The sequence below is a fragment of the Sciurus vulgaris genome (genome assembly GCF_902686455.1).
Source record: "Sciurus vulgaris genome assembly, chromosome: 10".
Classification (NCBI taxonomy): Eukaryota; Metazoa; Chordata; class Mammalia; order Rodentia; family Sciuridae; genus Sciurus; species Sciurus vulgaris.
This window is the reverse complement of record NC_136470.1, coordinates 73830650-73854328: the sequence shown is the minus strand read 5'-3', so window position 1 is coordinate 73854328 and position 23679 is coordinate 73830650. Positions and strand designations below refer to the sequence as shown.

General features: G+C 34.0%; 1 protein-coding gene across 1 annotated transcript in view; it reads left to right on the top strand.

Moving 5' to 3' along the window:
- CCDC14 (coiled-coil domain containing 14) overlaps positions 1–23679 on the top strand; it is a gene marked incomplete at its 5' end in the record, with an annotated part of 67027 nt that overhangs the window by 34027 nt on the left and 9321 nt on the right. The window contains 3 exons of the mRNA XM_079155295.1: positions 5789–5871; positions 9851–10069; positions 10143–10275. Coding sequence (XP_079011421.1) covers positions 5789–5871; positions 9851–10069; positions 10143–10275 — 435 coding nt within the window. The remainder of the gene's footprint in view (positions 1–5788; positions 5872–9850; positions 10070–10142; positions 10276–23679) is intronic.

The window sequence follows — 23679 nt, the reverse complement described above, 5'->3', positions numbered from 1 at the left end:
CTACCAGGCTTAGCTTATTTTTTTTCTCAAATCCTTTTTGAAAATTTATTTATTTTTACTGTGTTAAGATATATTTGTCTTCAACCATTTTTAAGTGTATATTTCAATGGCATTAAATATATTCACAGTGCTGTGTACCTATCACCAAAACCTTTTCATCTCCAACATAAACTCTTTGGATTGAACCCAGGGTGTTGTGCTTTCAAGGCAAGTACTCTACCAACTGAGCTATGTCCCCGGCCTTGTGCTAGAGGATCATAAAACATCATTTACAAAGTCCTAAAAGGATGAAAATGTTATAAGAATCTCTTATGTTGTTCAACTGTACCTTTAGTGTAAGGGCAACAATCATATTCTCAAGTGGACAAGAACTTGGAAAATATAGCACTCTTGGACTCCTTTAAAAACAAACCCAAAGCTCTTGAGTGGCAAAGTCTAGACAACTAAGAGATGAATTCAAATGAAAGAGTAAAGTAGAGATGAACATTAAATGTATACTTAGAACTAAAATAGCTGTAGAAATTAGGGTTATAGAATAGAATGTGTTAATCTTAACAATATAAATTCCAAACAATATTTTTCATGTCTTATTTCCTTAATTTTAGGTTACTTAGGAATAATATTTCTTGAAGTAAAAAAATACCTACCTGAAATTTATTGGTTCAGATTTCACTTATTATTTTCCATCAGTTAAAATCATATAATCCTAAATTCAATGCATAATATTTAAAAATACTATTTAAAATATCATCCTATTACTTTAAAGTTCTATTTAGCTCTTTTTTGTCTTTGTATGTGCTAAAAAATTGTAGAATAATATCCAGCAAGCAATGATAACTATTTCTGTTCAATGTTGTGCTAGAGGTTCTAACCAGTACAATAAGGCAAGAAAACAAAATAAAAATAGAACATATTGGAAAGAAAAGAAGTAAAACTATGTTATTCACAGATGACATGATACTGTTTAGAATTCACAGAAAGCTGCTAGAACTAATAAGGTTGCAGGATATGAGACCAGTGTATAAAATACTTTGTATTTCTGTGTACTGACAGTGAACAACTTGAAATGCAATTTAAAATCAGTACTGTTCAAAGTATCATAAAAACTATGAGCAATTTAGTGATAAATTTGGTAAGAGAGGTGTAAGACCTGTTTACAGAAAACTATAAAATATTACTGAGAGAAATTGAAGAATATCTATGTAAGTGGGAGAAAAACCAAGTCCATAGATCTAAGATTTATTTAACTGTCAGTTCTCCCCAGATTTTTCTATAGGTTGTTAATGATTCTAGTGAAAACCCAAGCAGGCTTTTTTATAGAATTCAGATTCTAAATTTTGTAGAAATTCAAAGACCCTAAAATAACTAAGATAGTTTTGGGTAAGGAGAACAAATTTGGTACTATCCAAGTTACAGTAATCAAAACAGTGTGGTGGTGGTATAAAAGCAGACAAATCATTGAAACTGAACAGAGTTCAGAAACAAACTTGCATATAGGGATAATTAATTTTTGACAAAGATATTAAATTCAATGAGGAAAGAATAATCTGTGTGTGTGTGTGTGTGTTTGAAAGTGTGCACAGGGGCCAGGGAGATAGCTCAGTCAGTAAGGCCCTGGGTTCAATACCTGGCACTCCCCCCCCCCCCGGCAAAAAAAGAAAGGGTGCACATGCGTGCATATGTGTTGCTGGGGATTGAACATGCAAGGCAGGTGCTGTATTACAAGCTATGCCCCCTGCTCAAGAATAATCTTTTTGGTAAGTAGTGCTGAAACAATTGGAGACCCATATTTGAAAACAAAAAATAGGACCTCAACTTCTTTTACCTCACACCATACCCAAAAGTTAACTTGAAATGAATTACAGATCTTAATGTAAAAGCTAAAACTATAAACCTATTAGAAGAAATGATAGAAGAAAGCCTTATTTACCTTGAGTTGGGGAAGATTTTTTAAATAACAGAAAAATATAAATGAGAAAGGAAAAAGTGAGTATGTTAGACTTTACTAGAATTTAAAATTTTTGCTCTTCAGAAGATACAAAAAATGAAGAGGCTCAGCAACAAATTGAGAGACAGTATTTGCAAAACATTTAACAAAGAACCTGTGACTAGAATGTTTAAGAACTATCAGAACTCAATAATAAAATTATCACTTTTTAAATATCTGGTTTAAAAATGGATAAAATATTTGAAAATACCCTACACCAAAGAAGATATATGTATATCAAATAAAAACATGAAAAGATCATTGTCATCATTAATCACTAGGAAAATGCAAATTAAAGCCAAGATGAGATACCAAGGGATATCCATGGGGATACCCATGGAAATGACAAAAATTCAGAACATCATACCAGGTGTTAGTGAGGTTGTGGAAGAACTGGAACTTTCACAATCTATATGGTATGTAGGAAAGTAAAGTGGTATAGCTACTTTGGAAAACATTTGACAGTTTCTTGGAAATTAAAATACACCTACCATATGATCCAGCAATTCCATTCCTAAATGTTTTCTCAAGAGAAGTGAAAGCATATGTCCATACAAACTTGTTCATGGATATTCATTGGAAACAACCCCAGTGTCTGTCAACAGGTGAATGTATAAACAAATGGTGGTATATCCATACAAGAGAATACTACTCAAAAGTAAAAAGCAAGGACTTGTTGATACATGCAACAGAATGGTTGAATCTTAAAATCATCATGCTGAGGAAAAGAAGCCAGGCTATATAAGAGTATTGTATGATAATTCCATTTGTATGAAATTCTAGAAAATGGAAATTAATCTATAAATCAGTGGTTGTCTGTCTAGGAACAGAAGGTTATGAAAAAAGGCATGAGAAAACTTGAGGGTGATGAATATCTTAATTGTGGTGATGATTTCACCACATATATCAAAAATGTATAAAATTGTATACTCTATGTGCAGTTTATCATAGATCAGTTTTATCTCAATAAACCTACGTAAAAATGAATTAACTGAAAAATTTACCTAAATACCATCAGTTCTTCTTTGTTAAAATCAAGTATATTTAAATTTAACACATAATATTTTGAAACAGTACCGTGTAACTCCCATTTTTAGAAGATTATTTTGGGCTATTTTTAGATCATATACGTTTTAGTCAGCTTTTTGGCTGCTGTGACTAAATGACCTGACCAGCACAACTGTAGAGGAGGAATGGTTTATTTGAGGACTCATGGTTTCAGAAGTCTTAGTCCATAGAAGGTCAGCTCTATTCCTAAGGGCTCAAGGTGCATGGCAGGAAAGGGTGATGGAGGGAAGCAGTTCACATCACAGTGATCAGGAAGCAGAGAGAGACTGCCCTCTCCAGATACAAAATATATTACCCCATAGCCACGCCTCAGTTTCCACCTCCTCCAGCCACACCCTACCACTTCGTTTAATACCATTAGGGATTAATTCACTGATTGGGTTAAGACTTTTACAACCCAGTCATTTCTCCTCTGAACCTTCCTGCATTGTCTCACATGTGAGCTTTTGAGGTCCACTTCACATCCAAACCATAACAATATATCACTTTTTATAGAATAGTTACTTTTTAAAAGCCTAACCCTGAAAGCAGGGAAGAAGAGAGTAACTGGTGATAGGGACACTTAAGCTGGCTGCAGTGTTTTCACTTCCAATATGGAAGGAGTTGCAGTGTGCTCTGCAGCTCAGGCATAGCAATGGGCCAAGTGGAGAAGCTACAGATACAGAACTAAAGGTAAGGGGTAGAGTCTAGAAGGAGATGGAATCTGGGGTGCAGAAGTGACTTCTCTTTATCTGAGACCAGAGAAAAGAACTGAGAGTTAATGTACATACAGATTAATGGGTATACCCTGGGACCAAGGGTGTTAGAGTCAGTCCCAAACCATATTATTTTTAGTGAAAATAGGAAAGTATCTTACTGAGAAAAGGAAGGTAAGGATGAAAGACTTGCAATGAATGATGAAAAGTATAGATTGACTGTTTGGGAAAAGAATAATCTGACCAGGGACATACAAAAAGATTTTCAACAAAACTGCTCTTACATACTTAGTATAAGAGAGCCTACACACTTGCAGATTTTCTGAAAGAAGCATTCTATTTGTGTTCTGGGTCACCAGTCTATGTTGCCTTTTCTAGATCTACACTCTATTATAAAGGGAAAACCTGTTTAGAAAATCAGAATTCTGTTGTTTTATAGCTTGTTCTTTTCCACTTTATCAGTTGTGTATTTGGGATATCTTTCCATATCAGTATGTATGAAAGTCTTAATTCTTCTCAATGCCAATGCATTAATATTTCATTGTATATACCATACTTATGTATATTATGTTTCCAACTTCTATTTATTAAATAATGCACTTATTTTACTCATATATACCAGGCTTTCATGCTTTTCACATGTACAGCTATTTCTGAGGATAGATAACCTACAGGTAAAATTATTTTGTCAAAGGTTATGAACATTTTACATTTTGTTGAATATTGCCAAATTGTTATCCAAAGTGGTTATACCAATAGATTCTAATCATTTGAGATCATTCATTTCCCTATACTGTCACCAATGGAGTGTTCTTTTATTTCTGTCAATCCTATGACCAAAAAACATTTCCTTGTTTTAAATTTGCAGGCTGAGCATTTTTCAGGTATTTATAGGCCATTTCTATTTCTTATGTAAATTGCCCATTCTGTTCTTTGTCACTTTTTACTAGGTTGACTTCCTTACATTTAAAGAAACTCTTTAAATATCATGTACCCTTTGCCTCTCGTACATATGGTAGGAATTTTCTTCCAGGCCTTCAATTCTAGAATAGACTTCAAATTTTGATGTTCTTAAATCCTGTATTCTTTTCCTTGATGATTGCTGGATTTTGAATCTTGCTTAGGAATGCCTTTCTCACTTAAAGATTATTTGGATTTCTCCCTAAAACTCTATTGTTTGGATTGGTTGTTTGTATATTTAATGTTTAATACATGTGTTTGCTAATGAGGTAAGGGTACTATCATTTTAGATTCAGTAACAAAATAAATATTTTAATGCAGCGTATTTTCAGATGAGCAATTCTAAAAAGATGCTAGAGATTATTGTGAAGTTCATTTTAGGGCAAGGTTGCTACTTATTCACATTCTCATTAAGTAGCCATTAACTTTTACATCTAATAAGGAAATTACTAGAATCATAGATTTGTGTTTCCCAATTTTGTCATTGTGTGACAAACATCAAGCAGAAAGATATCTGATAGTCGTCAGTGGGCTGCAGGTATTCTACTTCATAGTAATGACTGATCTTTTAAAAAGTAGATGATTGACTACAGTTATGAAGATGCAGAGAAGAAAAGCAGAAAAAAAAATAGCAGTAAGGGATGTAAAGGGAAAGAATAAACAACAAAAAGAAAAAGAGAATTAAAAAAAAAAGTGAAGAAAAAGAAATGTTATCCTTTTTCAAATGAGGGGAAGTTTTATATTGTCCCAAACAATCTTTTAAGAATTATCTCAGGCCCCTAGCAGTAGGGTGCTTTTGTTGTTATTTTGTTCTGTTAGTATCTGTTTTTTGTTTTGGAGATGAGATGCACGTACACTATTCTACTGGGTAGTGTTTGTATACCACTGTTTGTGTTTGTCTTGTTCGTTTGTTTTCCCCAACAATTTTTTATTGGTGCATTATAGTTATGCATACTAATGAGATTTGTTGTTACATATTTGTACGTGTTGTTTGGTCTTTTTTGGTAGGTTGTCAAATGTATACTGTTAAGTGGGCTTGGGATTCTTATGTTCATAGTTCTTCGTTATTTCCTTTTAGGCAATTGAGAATTTTGAACCAGCGACTCAGAGAACAAGAAAATTCTCAAAAGGAATCTGACCCTGTGGAATGCAACCGTGAATGTAGGTAAAACAACTTTAAAGACTGACTATTAAAGTCTTTGTGGCTCTGTAAATGTCAATTAAAAAAAATTACTTTGTCTAGTGGATTTTCTTTGTTTTTAATTAACTTAAAAGTAGGGCCAGGCATGGTGGTACAGGTCTGTAATCCCTGCAGCTCAGGAGGCTGAGACAGGAGGATCTCAAGTTCAAAGCAAGCCTCAGCAACTTAGCAAGACCCTAAGCAATTCAGTAAGACCCTGTCTCTAAATAAAATATATATATATAAAAAAAGGGCTGGGGATGTGGCTCAGTGGTTAAGCACCCCTGGGTTCAATCCTCAGTACCACTCACACAAGAAAAGACCCAAAAGCCAAATAAATAAACAAAAAAATTGGTAGAGTGCTCCTTATTAAAATATAAAATAGTGCAGGAAAATAAAAGATTAGTATGATATCACTTCCCAGTAATACACCTCTATTAAAGATGTATATTGTGCCATACCTCTATTAAAGGTGTATATTGTGCCAAGGCAGAATAAAATTATATGTGTACTTTTAAATTTTTAAAAATGAGAGTGTACTTTATATACTCTTTCAAAGCTTACATGTATTCATTTCAATTTAGTGAACATTTTTTTCTATAAAAATACATAAATATGCTTTTTATTCTTTAATAACTTTTCTGCTTATGTGACTCTCCCATAATATATTTAAGATCTTCTGGAAGGCATCTGAGTACTTCCCTCCTTTTCCTCAAAGCAAACAGTAGTGCAGTGAAGATCCTTGTCTTTGTGCAAATATGTGAGCATTTTGCAAGATAGATTTATAGTTATAGAACTGATGAGCCAAATGGTATATGCAGTTGCAATTTTAACAGATGTAGCCAAATAATCCTAAGGTTGTTTTATTTTCTTTTGTTTTGAGGCAGGGTCTAACTATGTTGCTCAGGCTGGTCTTAAACTCCTAGGCTCAAGAGATCTCCCTCCTTAGCTTCCCCAGTAGCTGGGACTGTAGGCACAAACCACCAAATGGTCCTTATGGGTCACAGATTAATAAAGAAACAAAAACTAATAGTATAAGAAGGTAAAAAAATGAGAATTTTTATTATTATTATTTTTGCCTGCTGTAGTTATATGCTACTTTATATGTGCTACAAAACCTGGCTCATTTTCCTTCTTTCAGTAGTCAATGAACAAATATTTGCGATTGATGAAGAACTAGGCAGTTTAGATTTGTTTATAGGGTATAAATGAGAAGTTGCAGAATCTTATACTTAAATAATGAGGGTTTTTTGGGGGAGCAGTTGTTTGTTTTTGCTTTTTGTTTTCCTGATGAACACAAATAAGGATGAAAAGAGCAATGAAAATTTGGAATAGAAAATTTTATATCAGTTGCTACCTATTACAACAGTTATTACCAGCCTTCCTTATAGATAGAGCCTTATCATTTTTCCCCCCTTTTCCTTCCCTCCTCCCTCACACTGGTCCCTTTCCTCTACTACCTCCCTTAGATTTTTATTTGTACTTTTAAAATATACATGACAATAGAGTGGATTTTGACATATTATACATACATGGAATATAACTTACTCTAATTAGGATCCCATTCTTGTGGTTGTACATGAGGTGAATTTTCAAAGTATGTTCATGTATGAACATAGGAAAGTTATGTCTCATTCATTCTACTGTTTTTCGTATTCTCATCCTCCCTTCCCTTTATTCCCCTTTGTCTAATCCAGTGAACTTCTATTCTCCCTGCCTGCCTTGTGTGTCAGCATCCACCTATCAGAAAGGACATTTGGCTTTTGTTATTTTGGGATTGTCTTATTTCACTTAACTTGAAGGTCTCCAGTTCCATCCATTTACTGGCAAAAGTCATTCTTTTTTATGACTGAGTAGTATTACATTGTGGAAATATACCACATTTTCTTTATCCATTCATCTGTTGAGGGGCTCCTAGATTGGTTCCACAGCTTAGCTATTGTGAATTGAGCTGCTATTTACACCGATGTGGCTGTGTCACTGTAGTACGCTGAGTTTAAGTCCTTTGGGTGTATGCTGAGGGTTGGAATAACTGGATCAAATGATGCTTCCATTCTAAGTTTTCTGAGGAATCTCCATATTACTTTTTATAATGGTTGCACCAACTTGAAGTTCCACTAGCCTTGTATGAGTGTTCCTTCTCTTCTGCATCCTCACCAACATTTGTTACTTGTGTTCTTGATAATTGCCATTCTGACTGGTGTGAGATGAAATCTCAGTGTAGTTTTAATTTGCATTTCTCTAATTGCTAGAGATATTGAACATTTTTTCATGTACTTGTTGGCCATTTGTGTTTCTTTTTCTGTGAAGTACCTGTTCATTTATTGATTGGGTTATTTGTGGGGATTTTTTGGTGTGAAGTTTTTTGAGTTCTTTATATATCCTGGAGATTAATGCAAGTAGCATAGATTTTTTTCCCATTCTGTAGACTCTCTTCACATTCTTAATTGTTTCCTTTGATGTGAAGTTTTTAATTGAGAGCTTTTTAAATATCGTTCTCAGGAGCTTTTCCTAAGTCTGATGTAAATGCAGATGTTACAGAGGAACAGATTGACATAATATATCTTCAAAAATTCTTTTTTAATTTCTGAACAGCAAAATACATTCAAAGAGCATCAAGAAAATGGGGAAAATTGTTTTTTTGTGATACATGACATTACAGGGCTTAATTTTCTGAATTGTATAAATATCTCTTACAAAGCAATAAGAAAAATATAAGCATTCAGCAGAGCCTGATGTCATGAAAGTATTTGTCTTTGTGAGAGTAATTTCAGATAGATCATTCTGGTTCCACTGTGAACAAAAGATGGGGATAAAGGAAGGTAAAAGAGGGGAGGTGAACAATGGAAATGGGGAGATCAGTGATTGCCATTCTAAGTAGTTAGCTTCTCTCTTTTTTATTCTTTTATTTATTTACCTTATTGGGTTGTTTTTGTTTCTTTTCTCTTTTTTTTTGAGAGAGTATTACTACTATTTGTAATTACTTGCTTAGTACTAGCTTCATGAGATCAGGGACCATGTCTGTGTCACTCACTGCTGTATACTCATATTCTGATATAGTGTCTCATACATAGTAAACATTGACTGAAGAATGTTTGCTAAATGAAATGGTACCATGTACTTTTTTTTGCAGTCAAGAAAAAGAATGTGATAGGTCTATGTGCTAATACCTAACAGTCTTATGGGGAAAAAAAAGGCAAAGTTAGAAACTGTGTATAGTATAATTCTTTTATGCTTAAATATATGTATAGTTTTATATAAAATACTCTTTGCAAAAGGTTTTCAAGAAAGATAAACAAAATTAATAGCAACTGCCTCTGGGAGAAAGTTGAATAGGAAAGAAGAGAGATACTTATTAGAATTATTAGGTATTATTGGTATCTAGTGGTATTTGAGTTTTCTATTTTGTGCATGTATTTTTCTTTCATTTAAAAAGGTAAAAATAATTTGATGCCCACAATATCAATTGAAGAAGAAAGGCATGACTTTTACTAATACCAATGTATTTTTAAAAAATACATTTGTAGGCTGGCATTGTGGCTCAGTGGTAGAGTGCTCCTCTACCATGTGTGGGACCCTAGGTTCAATTCTCAGCACCACATTAAAAAAAAAATTAAAAGTATTGTGTCCACCTACAACTAAAAAACAAACAAACAAACAAACAAAAATACATTTGATATTTATAAAGGACTGCTCATATACATCATTATTAAGGGAAATCAGTAAATCTCTGGCCTTTTTCTTTTTTTTTTTTAATTGTAGATGGACATAGTACTTTTATTTATTCATTTTTATGTGGTGCTAAGAATCGAACTGAGTGCCTCACACATGCTAGACAAGTGCTCTACCACTGAGCCACAACCCTGGCCCCAATCCCAGCCTTTTTCTAAAGACAGATCTTTTTCATGTTTGTATATTTAAAATTGAGAAACAACTGTTGGATCTATTTTTGTCTTATAGTGCATTCCCTCCAGTCATTGAACACATCACTGCAAAATCAATTGCAGGAGTCACTGAAGAGTCAGGAATTACTACAGAGTAAAAATGAAGAACTTTTAAAAGTGATTGAAAATCAGAAAGATGAAAACAAAAAATTTGCTAGTATATTTAAAGATAAAGACCAAACACTTCTTGAAAATAAACAGCAATTTGACATTGAGATAACAAGATTAAAAATTGGTATGTATTTGAGCTATAGCTATAGTCACATTTTTAAAAAAGGAATGAGAAACTGAAATTTTTGTTGTTTTAGAATTGGAGGAAGCCTTAGTCAACGTGAAAAATTCCCGGTTTAAGTTAGAAACTGCTGAAAAGGAAAATCAGATATTGGGAATAACGTTGCGTCAGCGTGATGCCGAGGTGACCCGGCTAAGAGAATTAACCAGGTAAAACTGACATCCTTTGACAAACCCAGTCCTCTTATTTGATGTATTCTAAACTTCAAAATAATGTCAAACCTGTTCTTTTTTCCCTTATCCTGTTCTTATTTTTTCAATATTTTTGCTAATTCCTAATTTTTTCTCCTGTTCTAATTAAGGTAGTATAGAAATTCCAAACCTGGGCAAATGCTTTTTTAAACTGTGTGAGTCTAGGTAGTGGGCTCTGATGACAGGCTAATGACCTATCTAGTGAAGTGGTTAAGCTTTCTGGCTCTGAAGCCAAAGACCTGAATGAATCTCAGTTCTGTCACATATTAGTTGAGTGACTTTGAACTTGTTTAAACTTCTTCAACCTCTGTTGTAAAGTGGGGACATAAATAGGGTTGGGGAAACTCAGAAATAATTCATGAAAAGCAGTTAGCATGGTAAAGCATGTATGATCTTGGCTAAATCATTTAGAATCTTTGAGCTTCATTTTCTTCATTTCGTCAGTAAAATGAGGAATTTGGCAGTAGTCCCTAAGATCCCTCATTTCCTAGCAGGTCTTTTCCCAAATAAATAATATTACTGTACTAAATTTTCATACCATATGCACTTACAAAGTTTTTTTTTGAGACATTTGCTAAGAATTAGATTTTTAACTGTTTTAAAATCCCAGAAGAAAGGTTGTTTTAGGCCAGAAAAATCATCAGATCTGACTGTGTCTTTGAATGATCCAAGAAATCAATAGTTCCAAGTATAAGATATTTTTTATGTAAAACAATCTGTATTGTATTCCCAACTAACAGACCCATTTTGAATTATGAACTTTTAGGAAAATAGATGAAATAGTGATGTATGTATAAATGTATGTGTGTACATATATACATATATATATATAGTCTATTTGAACTTTATAAACATTTGAAATTAATAATCTGTTAGTACAGAAATATCAATTTTTTCCTACATTTATATCTCATAGAATAATTTCATTCAAGCTTTTAATAGTTGGAAAAACAAAAGATATTTCTTGTGTCCATTTAGAATTATAATTGATTAGGCCTTAGTCAGTTTTTTAAATGCTGGCTTATACAGTTTTTCTTCAAAGTAAAGTAAGAAGGAGAATGTCCCCATTTATGGATCTCTCATAATCTTTGCAAAGAAATATCTCTTATTTTCTGAGGAGTAATTTTGAGGCGAAAACTTTGTTAATATCAAGTATTTATGGTAGAAAGAAGCCAGTAACAAAAGGCCACATATTGTGTGATTCCATTTATACAAAATGACCAAAATAGGCAAATCCACAGAAATACAAAGTGGATCATTGGTTGTCATGGGCTGGGGGAGTTGGGGGCAGAATGCAAAGTGACTGCTAATGGGTACAGACTTTCTTTTTGGGGTGACGAAAATGTTCTGAAATTAAATAGTGGTATACAACCTCATTAATAGACTAAAATCTACCAAATTATGTCCATTTAAAGGGGTATATTTTATGGTATGTAAATTATATCTCAATAAACTGTTAATGTTTTTTAAAGTATATATGATATACAGTCCATTAAAAAAGTTAAAGGAGGCGGGGCATGGTGGCGCACACCTGTAATCCCAGAGGCTTGCAAGGCTCAGACAAGAGGACAGCAAGTTCAAAGCTAACCTCAGCAACTTAGCAAGGCCCTAAGTAACCTAGAGAGACCCTGTCTCAAAAATAAAAAGGACTGGGGATGTGGCTCAGTTGTTAAAGTGCCCCGGGGTTCAATCCCTGATACAAAAAAAAAAAAAAAAAAAGTTAAAATAAGTGAAATGAAAAAGATAGCAAGTCACAGTGGTCAAGTGCTAATGACCACTAGGGTTGCTTAGGTATTACTGTGCGCATCTCTTCCTCATTCTTAGGGGTATGGTTCTGAGCCCCAAGCAGAAGATATGACAAAGAGGAAGATCTAATTCCATAGTAGTTTTCCTCTCATAGTCTTTTTCTTATTGTTAAATCCATCTTATTTATGGATATGAACTCATGAGCTGTTATTTTTTATTTTTGAAGTACACTGATATTTTTCAGTCTTCTCTTTCTCATATCTTTTATTTTGATTTGCCCTCATTTATGGATGGAAGTTTTAATATCTGCATTTTCATAGATGGGGAAACCAAGATCCTGCAAATTAAAGTATTAATAGAAAGTTAATATTAAGCTGGGATTTGAACTCTTATCTCTTCATTTTGGCCATATTTTCTTTCTCTTTTATATATGGCATGGTTTTAGCTAAAATAGTATACATTTTCTGGTAACAACTCTATGCCTAATTTAATCTAAATAAACCTTACTATTTTTTACCTGAGAGATAGATGGCTAATGGATGGCTATATTTGCTTATTCAACAAACATTTTTTTTACATATTATATTCCAAATATGTGTGTGAAAAACACTTAAAAATATTTAATTATTATAGTTGTTAAATATCTGTGTCATCAAGCAAAAAGCTTTTTCTAGTGATTTAAATATATATAAAGAGAGATACATAATTATTTTAAGGATGAACTTGACTAAGTTTACCTGTTCAACATGTGTAGCTCATTTTCCTAGAAAATTGATAATAAGCCAGATGAGGTAGTGCATGCCTGTCATCCTAGTGACTGAGGAGGCTTAGGCAGGAGGATCACAAGTTTAAGACCAGCCTCAGAGAATGTCTCAAAGAATAAAAAGGACTGACCATGAGGCTCAGTGATTAAAGGCCCCTGGGTCTAATCCCTTGTACTGGAAGGAAGGAAGGAGGGAAGGAGGGAGGGAGGGAGGGAGGGAGGGAGGGAAAGAGAGAAAGAAAGGGAGAGAGGGAGGAAGAAAATTGATAATATAAGAATTAGAACAGTCTTTCAGAGTAATAGTGTAATTATTCTAGAAAGTAGTATAAATGGAAGCCCAAAGAAATTAAGGGACTGGGGCTGGGGTTGTGGCTCAGTGGTAGAGCGCTTGCCTCACATGTATGGAGTACTGGATTCAATCCTCAGCACCACATAAATAAATAATAAAAAAATAAATAAAAGGCCATGTGTCCATCTACAACAACAACTAAAAAAAAAAAAGTAAAAATAAAAATAAATAAAAAAAGAAATTAAGAGACTTACATGACTTTAATAGCTAGTTGGTTCCTAAACTGGGACCTGAGCCAATTTTAAATTCCCTCCTCAGTGTTGCTTCCTATTTTGCAAAGGAGCACATTCTCTAACTAAAAGATGAGCAATTATGAGGGATTCTTCCACCTTTGAGGAGGATACACTGTACCTGCTCATTCTTTCAAAATAACATGCAGTCTGCCTTTTCTAGTGTTCATTAGGGATGGAGAGGGTTTGCTTGTAATTGGAACCTTTCTTTTCTTAACCTTTACCCTAGCATAGAAGTGTATAAGAACTGAAAAACCAATGAATCCTTGGAAACTATCTGCCTTTCAAGAAGATAATATCTCAACTATTAGATATGTAGACTTTTTGCTCTCATTTTCTTGAGACTCAAGACTTTTCCTGTCATTTTTTTCCCCTCTTTCTGTTAAGCACCTCTTCCTTTTATGCAAACATAAATCCTGCATCATGACTACTAACTCACCTGTTAAGTCAGATGAACTGGACTATAAATAATTATAAAACATGGTAGGCAGGCTTAGCACAGTATGTCCCACAGACATTAGTACCACTCCTTCATTTTTCTGAAGATTAGTAATTTCAAAATGCCAGGTAGGCCCATTAATTAATTTTTGCTGTGGCTTTTAAATTTAAAGACAGATCAAGAATACAAGCCCATGATTCCATCTCATTCCAGTCAGAATGACAATCATCAAAAATAAGAACAATAAATGCTGTTGAGGTTGTGGGATTAAAAAAAAAAAAAAGAATACAAGCAACGATAGGTGTTGGCGAGGATGTGGGGAAAATGGTACACTCATACATTGCTGGTGGGGTTGTAAACTAGTACAGCCACTCTGGAAAGCAGTGTGGAGATTCTTTAGAAACTTGGAATGGAACCACCATTTGACCCAGCTATTCTACTCTTTGGCCTATACCCCAAATCAGCATACTACAGAGATGCAGCCACATCAATGTTCATAGCTGCTCAATTCACAATAGCCGAATTGTGGAACCAACCTAGATGCCTTTCAATTGATGAATGGATAAAGAAACTGTGATACACACACACACACACACACATATACACACACAATGGAATATTACTCAGCCATAAAGAATAATAAAATTATGGCATTAACAGGCAAATGGATGAAATTGGAGAATATCTTGCTAAGTGAGATAGCCAATCTCAAAAAACCAAAGGACGAATGATCTCCCTGATAAGTGGATGATGACACATAATGGGGGTTGGGAAGGGGGCAAGAATGGAGGAAGGAGGGACTGTATAGAGGGAAAAGAGGGGTGGGAAGGGTGGGGGGAAGGAAAAAAAAACAGAATGAATCAAAAACTATTACCCTATGTAAATGTATGATTACACAAATGGTATGCCTCTACTTCCATGTACAGAGAAACAAGATGTATTCTATTTGTTTACAATAAAAATAAATTTAAACAAAATTTAAAAACAGTACAGTCTTGGAGCTTAATTGCATCTAAATTCATCCATACTGAGGATACATAGTATATTTTGTTACACCTATGCTATTCCATCAGTTAGTGACATGTCTCTGTGACTGGGCTGTTGTGACCATTTTGATCTTAAAGGGTAAAGTAGCATCATCTGATACTACAGGTGAATTTGCATGGGCATCTGCCCAGTCCCTCTTCCCTATATCATGCACCTTCTAGATAGGTGTTGGTTTTTTGTGTTTTAAATAATCTCTTAGAAAGATTCTTTTCTTTCTCTCTCTCTCTCTCCTATAAATTGAAGAGAGGAGTTCAAAGTCTTTAAACACAAAGTAATGAAAAGGATGTGGAAAGATTAATCTGATTTGATTAATATATATTATATACATATTGAAATATCACACTGTATGTACCCTATAAATATTATCACATGATAATTAAAAATTTTTTTAAAATGTTTGAGGATATGAAAACCTTAATTACACTAATTTGATCATACATATTGTATACTTTGTATCAAGTGATCTTCACATTATACCTTATAAATCTGTACAATTTAAAATAATAATTGAAAAAGATTTCATCAATTTTTCTGAATCCCTTTCTCTGATATTTGGAGAGGACTTATGAGACTGAAAGGAACATATAACATCTAAACAATTACCTTAACCATCTCTTCCACTTTCAGTGATTTTGAATTACACCTTTATCATGTTTTTTTTTTCAGATTTTACTATAGCACATGTTATGAAGCTGTTAAAATTTGAGAAAAATTAATGTTTTCAGTAAGTAGCATATATTTTAATAGCCTCAAAGAACACTCTCTTAGAAGTACTTATAATTATTTAAATTAGCTTGTTTTTATAAGTAGCCTAGAAAACAAATTACATTAATTTTTTTATTAAACTTTTTTATTTTTACAGACTAAATTTTGATTTATTGTACACAAATGGGGTACAACTTTTCATTTCTGTGGTTGTATACAATGTAGATTCACACCATTCATGTAATCATACATACACATAGGGTAATACTGTCTGTTTCATTCTACTATCTTTCTGCAAATAAGTATGCTTAGCCAGGCATGGTGGTGTACTCCTGTAATCCCGGCTACTGAGGAGGCTGAGGCAGTCGGATCACAAGTTTAAGGCCAGCCTGGGAAATATACTGAGATTCTGTCTCAAACTAAAATTTAAAAAGAGTTAAGGAAGTAGTTATGTGGTAGAGCACTTGCCTAGCATGCAAGAGGCTCTGGGTTCAGTCCCCAGTACTACAAAAATAAAAATAAACAAAAGTGAGTATGTTTAGTTGTATTCTGTGTAATAGAAATATAAATGTCTACTTTGTAGCTATTTAGCTGCTTATATTGCTACCTTTAAAGTTTTTACATATTCTCATCTTTTTATGGAAATTTTTCTTTTAATTTCAGAGGCAATGATGAGTCTTTTTTTTATACATCAGAAGTTTAGTGACTGCTATTAATTTCCAGAGATTAAGTTTTTATTAATGTTATTATCTCATCCTTCCTATCTTTATCCCTGATTTTGTCCACAACAAAGTTCTAGAGAGAAATGTTAATAGAAATATTCCTTTACTTAAGCTAGACCCAGAAAATAAAAGGTTGAGTGTTTTCTCCCAATATGCAGAAGCTAGTCCAAAACAAGGGGATGAGGTGGGGGGATTCCATCAAAATACAAAGATCAGTGGAGTAGAGGAAAGAGATTGAGGAGAGACAAAGGATGGGATAAAGAATGAGTGAAATGAATCTGACCTAACTTTCCTATGTACATATGAATATATACCACGGTGAATCTCACCATTACATATAGTCACAAGGCACTAATTAAAGGAAAAAAAAAAACTAACAGCAAAAAGATATGTAGAGGGAAAGGAACAGCAGGGAGGAGGGAAGGAAAAGGGGAAGTACTAGGGACTGATTAAAACAAAGTGTATATTCTATACTTTTATAATTATATCAAAACGAATCCTAATTCTATGTAAAACTAAAAAGAATTTTAAAAATTCTTCTAAAAATAAGTAAAAATAAAAATTCCAGTATGTAATCTGATCAAATTAATTAATGGTTAATTATTCATTAGAACTTTCCGTTAAAGAATTTTAATTTTTTTAATACTAGCTCATTCACTTCTCTTTTTAATTAATATTTTAATTGACAGATCATAATTGTATATATTTATGGCCTACAGCGTGATGTCTCACTACACACACACACACACACACACACACACACACACAAAATGTGGAATGGTTAGTTTAAATCTGGTCATTCTGCTGTGCAACAGAATTCAAAGACATTCCTCCTGTCAAAACTGGAACTTTCCAACCTCCCCAATTCTTCCATCCCTCCAAACTCTTCAATTCCACCAGTCCGTGGTAACCACTATTCCATTCTTTATCATGAATTCAACATTTTTTTATGGAGTTTGTTTTGTTTTACCATACTGGGATTTGAATTTAGGGTCTTACAAGTGACAATCAAGTTTTCTGCCACTGAGTTATATCCCCAACCCACCTTCAACATTTTTAGATTTCACATATATGTAAAATCATATGATCTTTGTCCATCTGTGCTGTGCCTATTTCACTTAGCATAATGTCCTCCAGGTTCATCCACGTTGTCACAAATGACATAATTTCCTTCTTTTTAAAGACTGAATACCATACATTGTGTTTATATCCACATTTTCTTTATCCATTCATCAGTTGATGGACACCTGGTTGATTCCATATCTTGGCTATGGTGAAATATGCTGCAGTGATCATGGGAGTACAGGTAATCTTTTAGACATATTGTTTCATTTATTTTGGATATATATATCCAAAAGTGGGATTGCTAGATTATGTGGTGGTTCTACTTTTAGATTTTTGAGGAACCTCCTTATCATTTTCCATAATGGCTATACTAATTTACATTCCCACCAACACTGTGGGAAGGAGTTCCTTTTTTTCCACATCCTTGCCAATATTTTTTATCTTTTTGATAATAGCCATATTAACAGTTGTGAATTGATAGTTTATTATGGCTTAAATTTGCATTGCCCTAATGATTAGTGATACTGAACATTTTTTCTTGAACCTGTTGGCTGTTCATATGCTTTCTTTTGAGAAATATCTGTTCAGGTCCTTTGCCTATTTTTTAACTGAGTTGGGATTTTTTGTTCTTATTTTGTTGTTATTGAGTTATGTTTTGATGTATTTGGAATATTTACTCCTTATCAGACACATGGTTTGCAAACATTTTCTCCTGCTCTTCTGGGATTTCTCTTCACCCTTATTAACTGTTTACTTTGCTATGCAGAAGCTTTTTAGTCCCATTTGTCTATTTTGTGTTCAATACTCATGCTTTGCAGGTCATATCCCCCAGCATTGCCCAGATCAATATCATGAAGCTTTTTACCTAATTTTTCTTTTAGTAGTTTTACAGTTTAGGTGAAGGGGGATGTCTTAGGTGATTTAAGTCTTTAATTCGTTTTGAGTTGATTGATTTATGTATGTGAGATGAGGGCTTGATTTCATTCTTCTGTGTGTGGATATCCAATTTTCCCCAAACTATTTATTGAAGAAACTCCTTTCATCACTGTATGTTCTTGGCAATCAATTGGATTTAAATCTATGGGCTTATTTCTGACTTTCTGTCTTGTTGCATTGGACAGGATGTCTGTTTTTATGGAAGTACCTTGCTTGTCTTGCTTATGGTAGCTTTATAATGTATTTTAAAATTCAGGACTTTGATGCCTCAGCTTTGTGTTTTTGTTCTAGATTTCTTTGGTTATTTGGAATTTTTGTGATTTCATATGGATTTTAGGATTTTTTTTGTTTCTTTGAAAAGTGGTATTGGAATTGTGATAGGATTATACTGTATCTATAGACCACTTTGGGTAGTATGGACATTTAACTGTTAATTCTTCCAGTTCATGAGCATGGGATATCTTTATTTGTATTTTCTCAAGTTTTATCAGTGGTTTTTAGTTTTCATTATACAGGTCTTTCATCTTCTTGGTTAAATTCATTCCTAAGTATTTTGGGTATTTTGTTTACTATTGTAAATAAGATTGTTTTCATAATTTCTCTTTTTGGATAGTTCATTGTTAGCATATAGAATTTCTATCTATAAGTTGGATGCAATGGTGTAAACTGTAATTCTGGTGGAGACAAGATAATTCTTGTCTAATCTTGAGGTCAGCCTCAGCAATTTAGGGAGATCCTCAGCAACTTAGCAGGACACTGTCTTAAAATAAAAAATAAAAAGACTAGGGATATAGCTCAGAGGTAAAGTACCCCTGGGTTCAGTCGCCAGTACCAAAAAAAAAAAAAAAAAAAATGCTGTTGATATTGATATTTGTAAATTATTTTCATGTCCTGCAATTTTCCTGATTTTTTTGCTATCAGTTCTAGCCGTATTTTTGGTGACGTCTTTAAAGTTTTTATATTTGGGGCCATATTGTCAGCACTTCCTTATTTTAGTATACCTTTTACAGAGTCCTTATTTTACAGTGGTTCATGATTTTTTACTTTTCATGGGTTTATCAAGGTATTAAATGTATTTTCAGCCAGGTGCAGTGTGCATGCCTGTAATCCCAGTGGCTTGGGAAACTGAAGCAGGAGAATTTCGAGTTCAAAGCCAGCCCCAGCACTTAGCGAGGCATTAAGCAAACTGAGACCCTGTCTCTAAATAAAAAATAAAAAGGGCTGGCATGTAGCTCAGTGGTTAAGCACCCCTGGGTTTAATTCCCGGTACCAAAAAAAAGTGAATTTTCAACTATGATAGGTTTATCAGAATGGAATCCCATCATAAAGTCAAGAAGCATATGTATTTTTTCTCTTACCTAATTGCTCTGGCTAGGACTTCAATAATAGTTTGTGGTGAAAGTGGGCATTCTTGTCTTGTTCCTGATTTTAGAAGAAAACTTTCCAACTTTTCTCCATTGAGTATGATGTTAGCTGTGGGCTTGTCATATGTGGGTATTATTCTGTTAAGGTACTTTCCTTCTGTACCAATCTTGTGAAGATTTTTATCTTGAAAGGTTGTTGAATTCTGTCACATGCTTTTTCTGTACCAATTGAGATGATGGTTTTTATTTTTCATTTTGTTAACATAGTGTTATCACATTTATCAATTTACATAAATTGCACTATCCTTGTATCCCAGGGATAAATCTTAATTGATCATAGTAAATGATTCTTTTCATGTATTGTTCAATTTGGTTTGCTAGTATTTTGTTGAGGATGTTGCCGTCCATGTTCATCAGGGATACTTGCCTGTAATTTTCTTTTCATGAAGTGTCCTTGTCTGGCTTTTTTTTGTTTGCTTGTTTCTTTCTTTTCTTTTTAATTTAGTTTTATTGTAAACAAATGGGATACATGTTGTTTCTGTTTGTACATGGAGTAACAGCATACCATTTGCATATTCATAAATTTACATAGAGTAATGATGTTTGATTCATTCCGTTATTTTTTCCCTTCCCCCCCACCCCTCCCACCTCTCTTTTCCCTCTATACAGTCCCTCCTTCCTCCATTCTTGCCCCCCTCCCACCCCCCATTACGTGTCATCATCTGCTTATCAGTGATATCATTCGTCTTTTGAATTTTTGAGATTGGCTTATCTCACTTAACATGATATTCTCCAATTTCATCCATTTGCCTGCAAATGCCATAATTTTATTATTCTTTATAGCTGAGTAATATTCCATTATATATATACACACACCACAGTTTCCTTATCCATTCATCAATTGAAGGGCATCTAGGTTGGTTCCATAGTCTGGCTATTGTGAATTGAGCAGCTATGAACATTGATGTGGCTGTATCTCTGTAGTATACTGATTTTAAGTCCTTTGGGTATAGGCCGAGGAGTGGGATAGCTGGGTCAAATGGTAGGTCCATTCCAATTTTTCTAAGGAATCTCCACAATGCTTTCCAGAGTGGCTGCACTAATTTGCAGTCCCACCAGCAATGTATGAGTGTACCTTTTTCCCCACATCCTCTCCAACACCTATTGTTGCTTGTATTCTTGATAATCGCCATTCTAATTGGGGTGAGATGGAATCTTAGTATAGTTTTGATTTGCATTTCTCTTATTACTAAAGATGGTGAACATTTTTTCATATGTTTGTTGAGTGCTTGTAGATCTTCTGTGAAGTATCTGTTCATTTCCTTAGCCCATTTGTTGATTGGGTTATTTGTATTCTTAGTGTAGAGTTTTTTGAGTTCTTTATATATTCTGGAAATTAGTGCTCTATCTGAAGTATGAGTGGCAAAGATTTTCTCCCACTCTGTAGGCTCTCTCTTTGCATTGCTGATAGTTTCCTTTGCTGAGAGAAAGCTATTTAGTTTGAATCTATCCCAGTTATTGATTCTTGCTTTTATTTCTTGTGCTATGGGAGTCCTGTTAAGGAAGTCTGATCCTAAGCCAACAAGGTAAAGATTTGGACCTACTTTTTCTTCTATAAGATGCAGGGTCTCTGGTCTGATTTCAAGGTTTTGTTGATCCATTGTGAGTTGAGTTTTGTGCCGGGTGAGAGAATAGGGGTTTAGTTACATTCTATTGCATATGGATTTCCAGTTTTGCCAGCACCATTTGTTGAAGAGGCTATCTTTTCTCCATTGCATATTTTTGGCCCCTTTGTCTAGTATGAGAAAATTGTATTTATTTGGTTTGTGTCTGTGTCCTCTATTCTGTACCATTGATCTACCTGTCTATTTTGGTGCCAATACCATGCTGTTTTTGTTAACTATTGCTTTGTAGTATAGTTGAAGTTCTGGTATTGCGATACCCCCTGTTTCATTCTTCCTGCTAAGGATTGCTTTAGCTATTGTGGGTTTCTCATTCTTTCAGATGAATTTCATGATTGCTTGCTCTATTTCTGTAAGGTACGTCCTTGGGATTTTAATTGGAATTGCATTGAATCTGTATAGCACTTTTGGTAGTATGGCCATTTTGACAATATTAATTCTGCCTATCCAAGAACATGGGAGATCTTTCCATCTTCTAAGGTCTTCCTCAATTTCTTTCTTCAGTGTTTTGTAGTTTTCATTGTAGAGCTCTTTTACCTCTTTGGTTAGATTGATGCCCAAGTATTTTATTTTTTTTGAGGCTATTGCAAATGGAGTTGTTTTCCTCATTTCCCTTTCAGCTGTTTCATCACTTGTGTATAAAAATGCTTTAGATTTATGCGTGTTGATTTTATAGCCTGCTATTTTGCTGAATTCATTGATGAGGTCTAGAAGTTTTCTGGAGGAGGTTTTTGGATCCTCTAAATATAGAATCATGTCATCCGCAAATAGTGACAGCTTAAGTTCCTCTTTTCCTATTCGTATCCCTTTAATTTCTTTAGTCTCCCTAATTGCTCTGGCTAGAGTTTCGAGGACAATGTTGAATAGAAGTGGTGAAAGAGAACATCCCTGTCTTGTTCCAGTTTTTAAAGGGAATGGTTTCAGTTTTTCTCCATTAAGAATGATGTTGGCCATGGGCTTAGCATAAATAGCCTTTACAATGTTCAGGTATGTTCCTACTATCCCTATTTTTTCTAATGTTTTGAGCATGAAGGGGTGTTGTATTTTGTCAAACGCTTTTTCTGCGTCAGTTGAAATAACCATATGATTCTTATCCTTAAGTCTATTGACATGATGGATTACGTTTATTGATTTACGAATGTTAAACCATCCTTCCATTCCAGGAATGAACCCCACTTGATCAAGGTGCACAATTTTCTTAATATGTTTTTGGATACGGTTTGCGAATATTTTGTTAAGGATCTTTGTGTCTATATTCATCAAGGATATTGGTCTAAAATTTTCTTTCCTTGATGTGTCTTTTTCCTGGTTTGGGTATGAGGGTGATATTAGCTTCATAGAATGAGTTCGGTAGGGTACCCTCCTTTTCTATTTCCTGGAATACTTTGAGAAGTATTGGAATGAGTTCTTCTTTGAAAGTCTTGTAGAACTCGGCTGAGAATCCGTCTGGTCCTGGGCTTTTCTTGGATGGTAGATTTTTAATGGCTTCTTCTATTTCATTGCTTGATATTGATCTGTTTAAATTGTGTATGTCCTCCTGGTTCAGTTTGGGAGGAGCATATGTCTCTAGAAATTTGTCAACGTCTTCGGTAGTTTCTATTTTGTTGGAACACAGACTTTCAAAGTAGCTTCTCATTATGTTCTGTATTTCAGTGGTGTCTGTTGTGATATTTCCTTTTGCATCATGTATTTTAGTAATTTGAGTCTTCTCTCTCCTTCTGTTTGTTAGTGTGGCTAAGGGTTTGTCTATTTTGTTTACTTTCTCAAAGAACCAACTTTTTGTTATGTCAATTTTTTGAACAGTTTCTTTTGTTTCAATTTCATTGATTTCAGCTCTGATTTTAATTATTTCCTGTCTTCTACTACTTTTGCTGTTATTCTGTTCTTCTTTTTCTAGGACTTTGAGCTGTAATGTTAGGTCATTTAATTGTTGACTTTTCATTCTTTTCTGGAATGCAATGAATTTTCCTCTTAGTACCGCTTTCATAGTGTCCCAGAGATTTTGATATGTTGTATGATTGTTCTCATTGACCTCTAAGAATTTTTTAATCTCCTCCCTGATGTTTTTTGTTATCCATGTTTCATCCAATAGCATATTATTTAGTCTCCAAGTGTTGGAGTAATTTCCCTTTTTTATTTTGTCTTTGATTTCTACTCTCAGTCCATTATGATCTGATAGAACACAAGGCAGTATCTCTATTTTTTTGCATTTCCTAAGGGCTGCTTTGTGGCATAACACATGGTCTGTTTTCGAGAAGGTTCCATGTGCTGCTGAGAAGAAAGTGTATCCACTCGTTGATGGATGGAATATTCT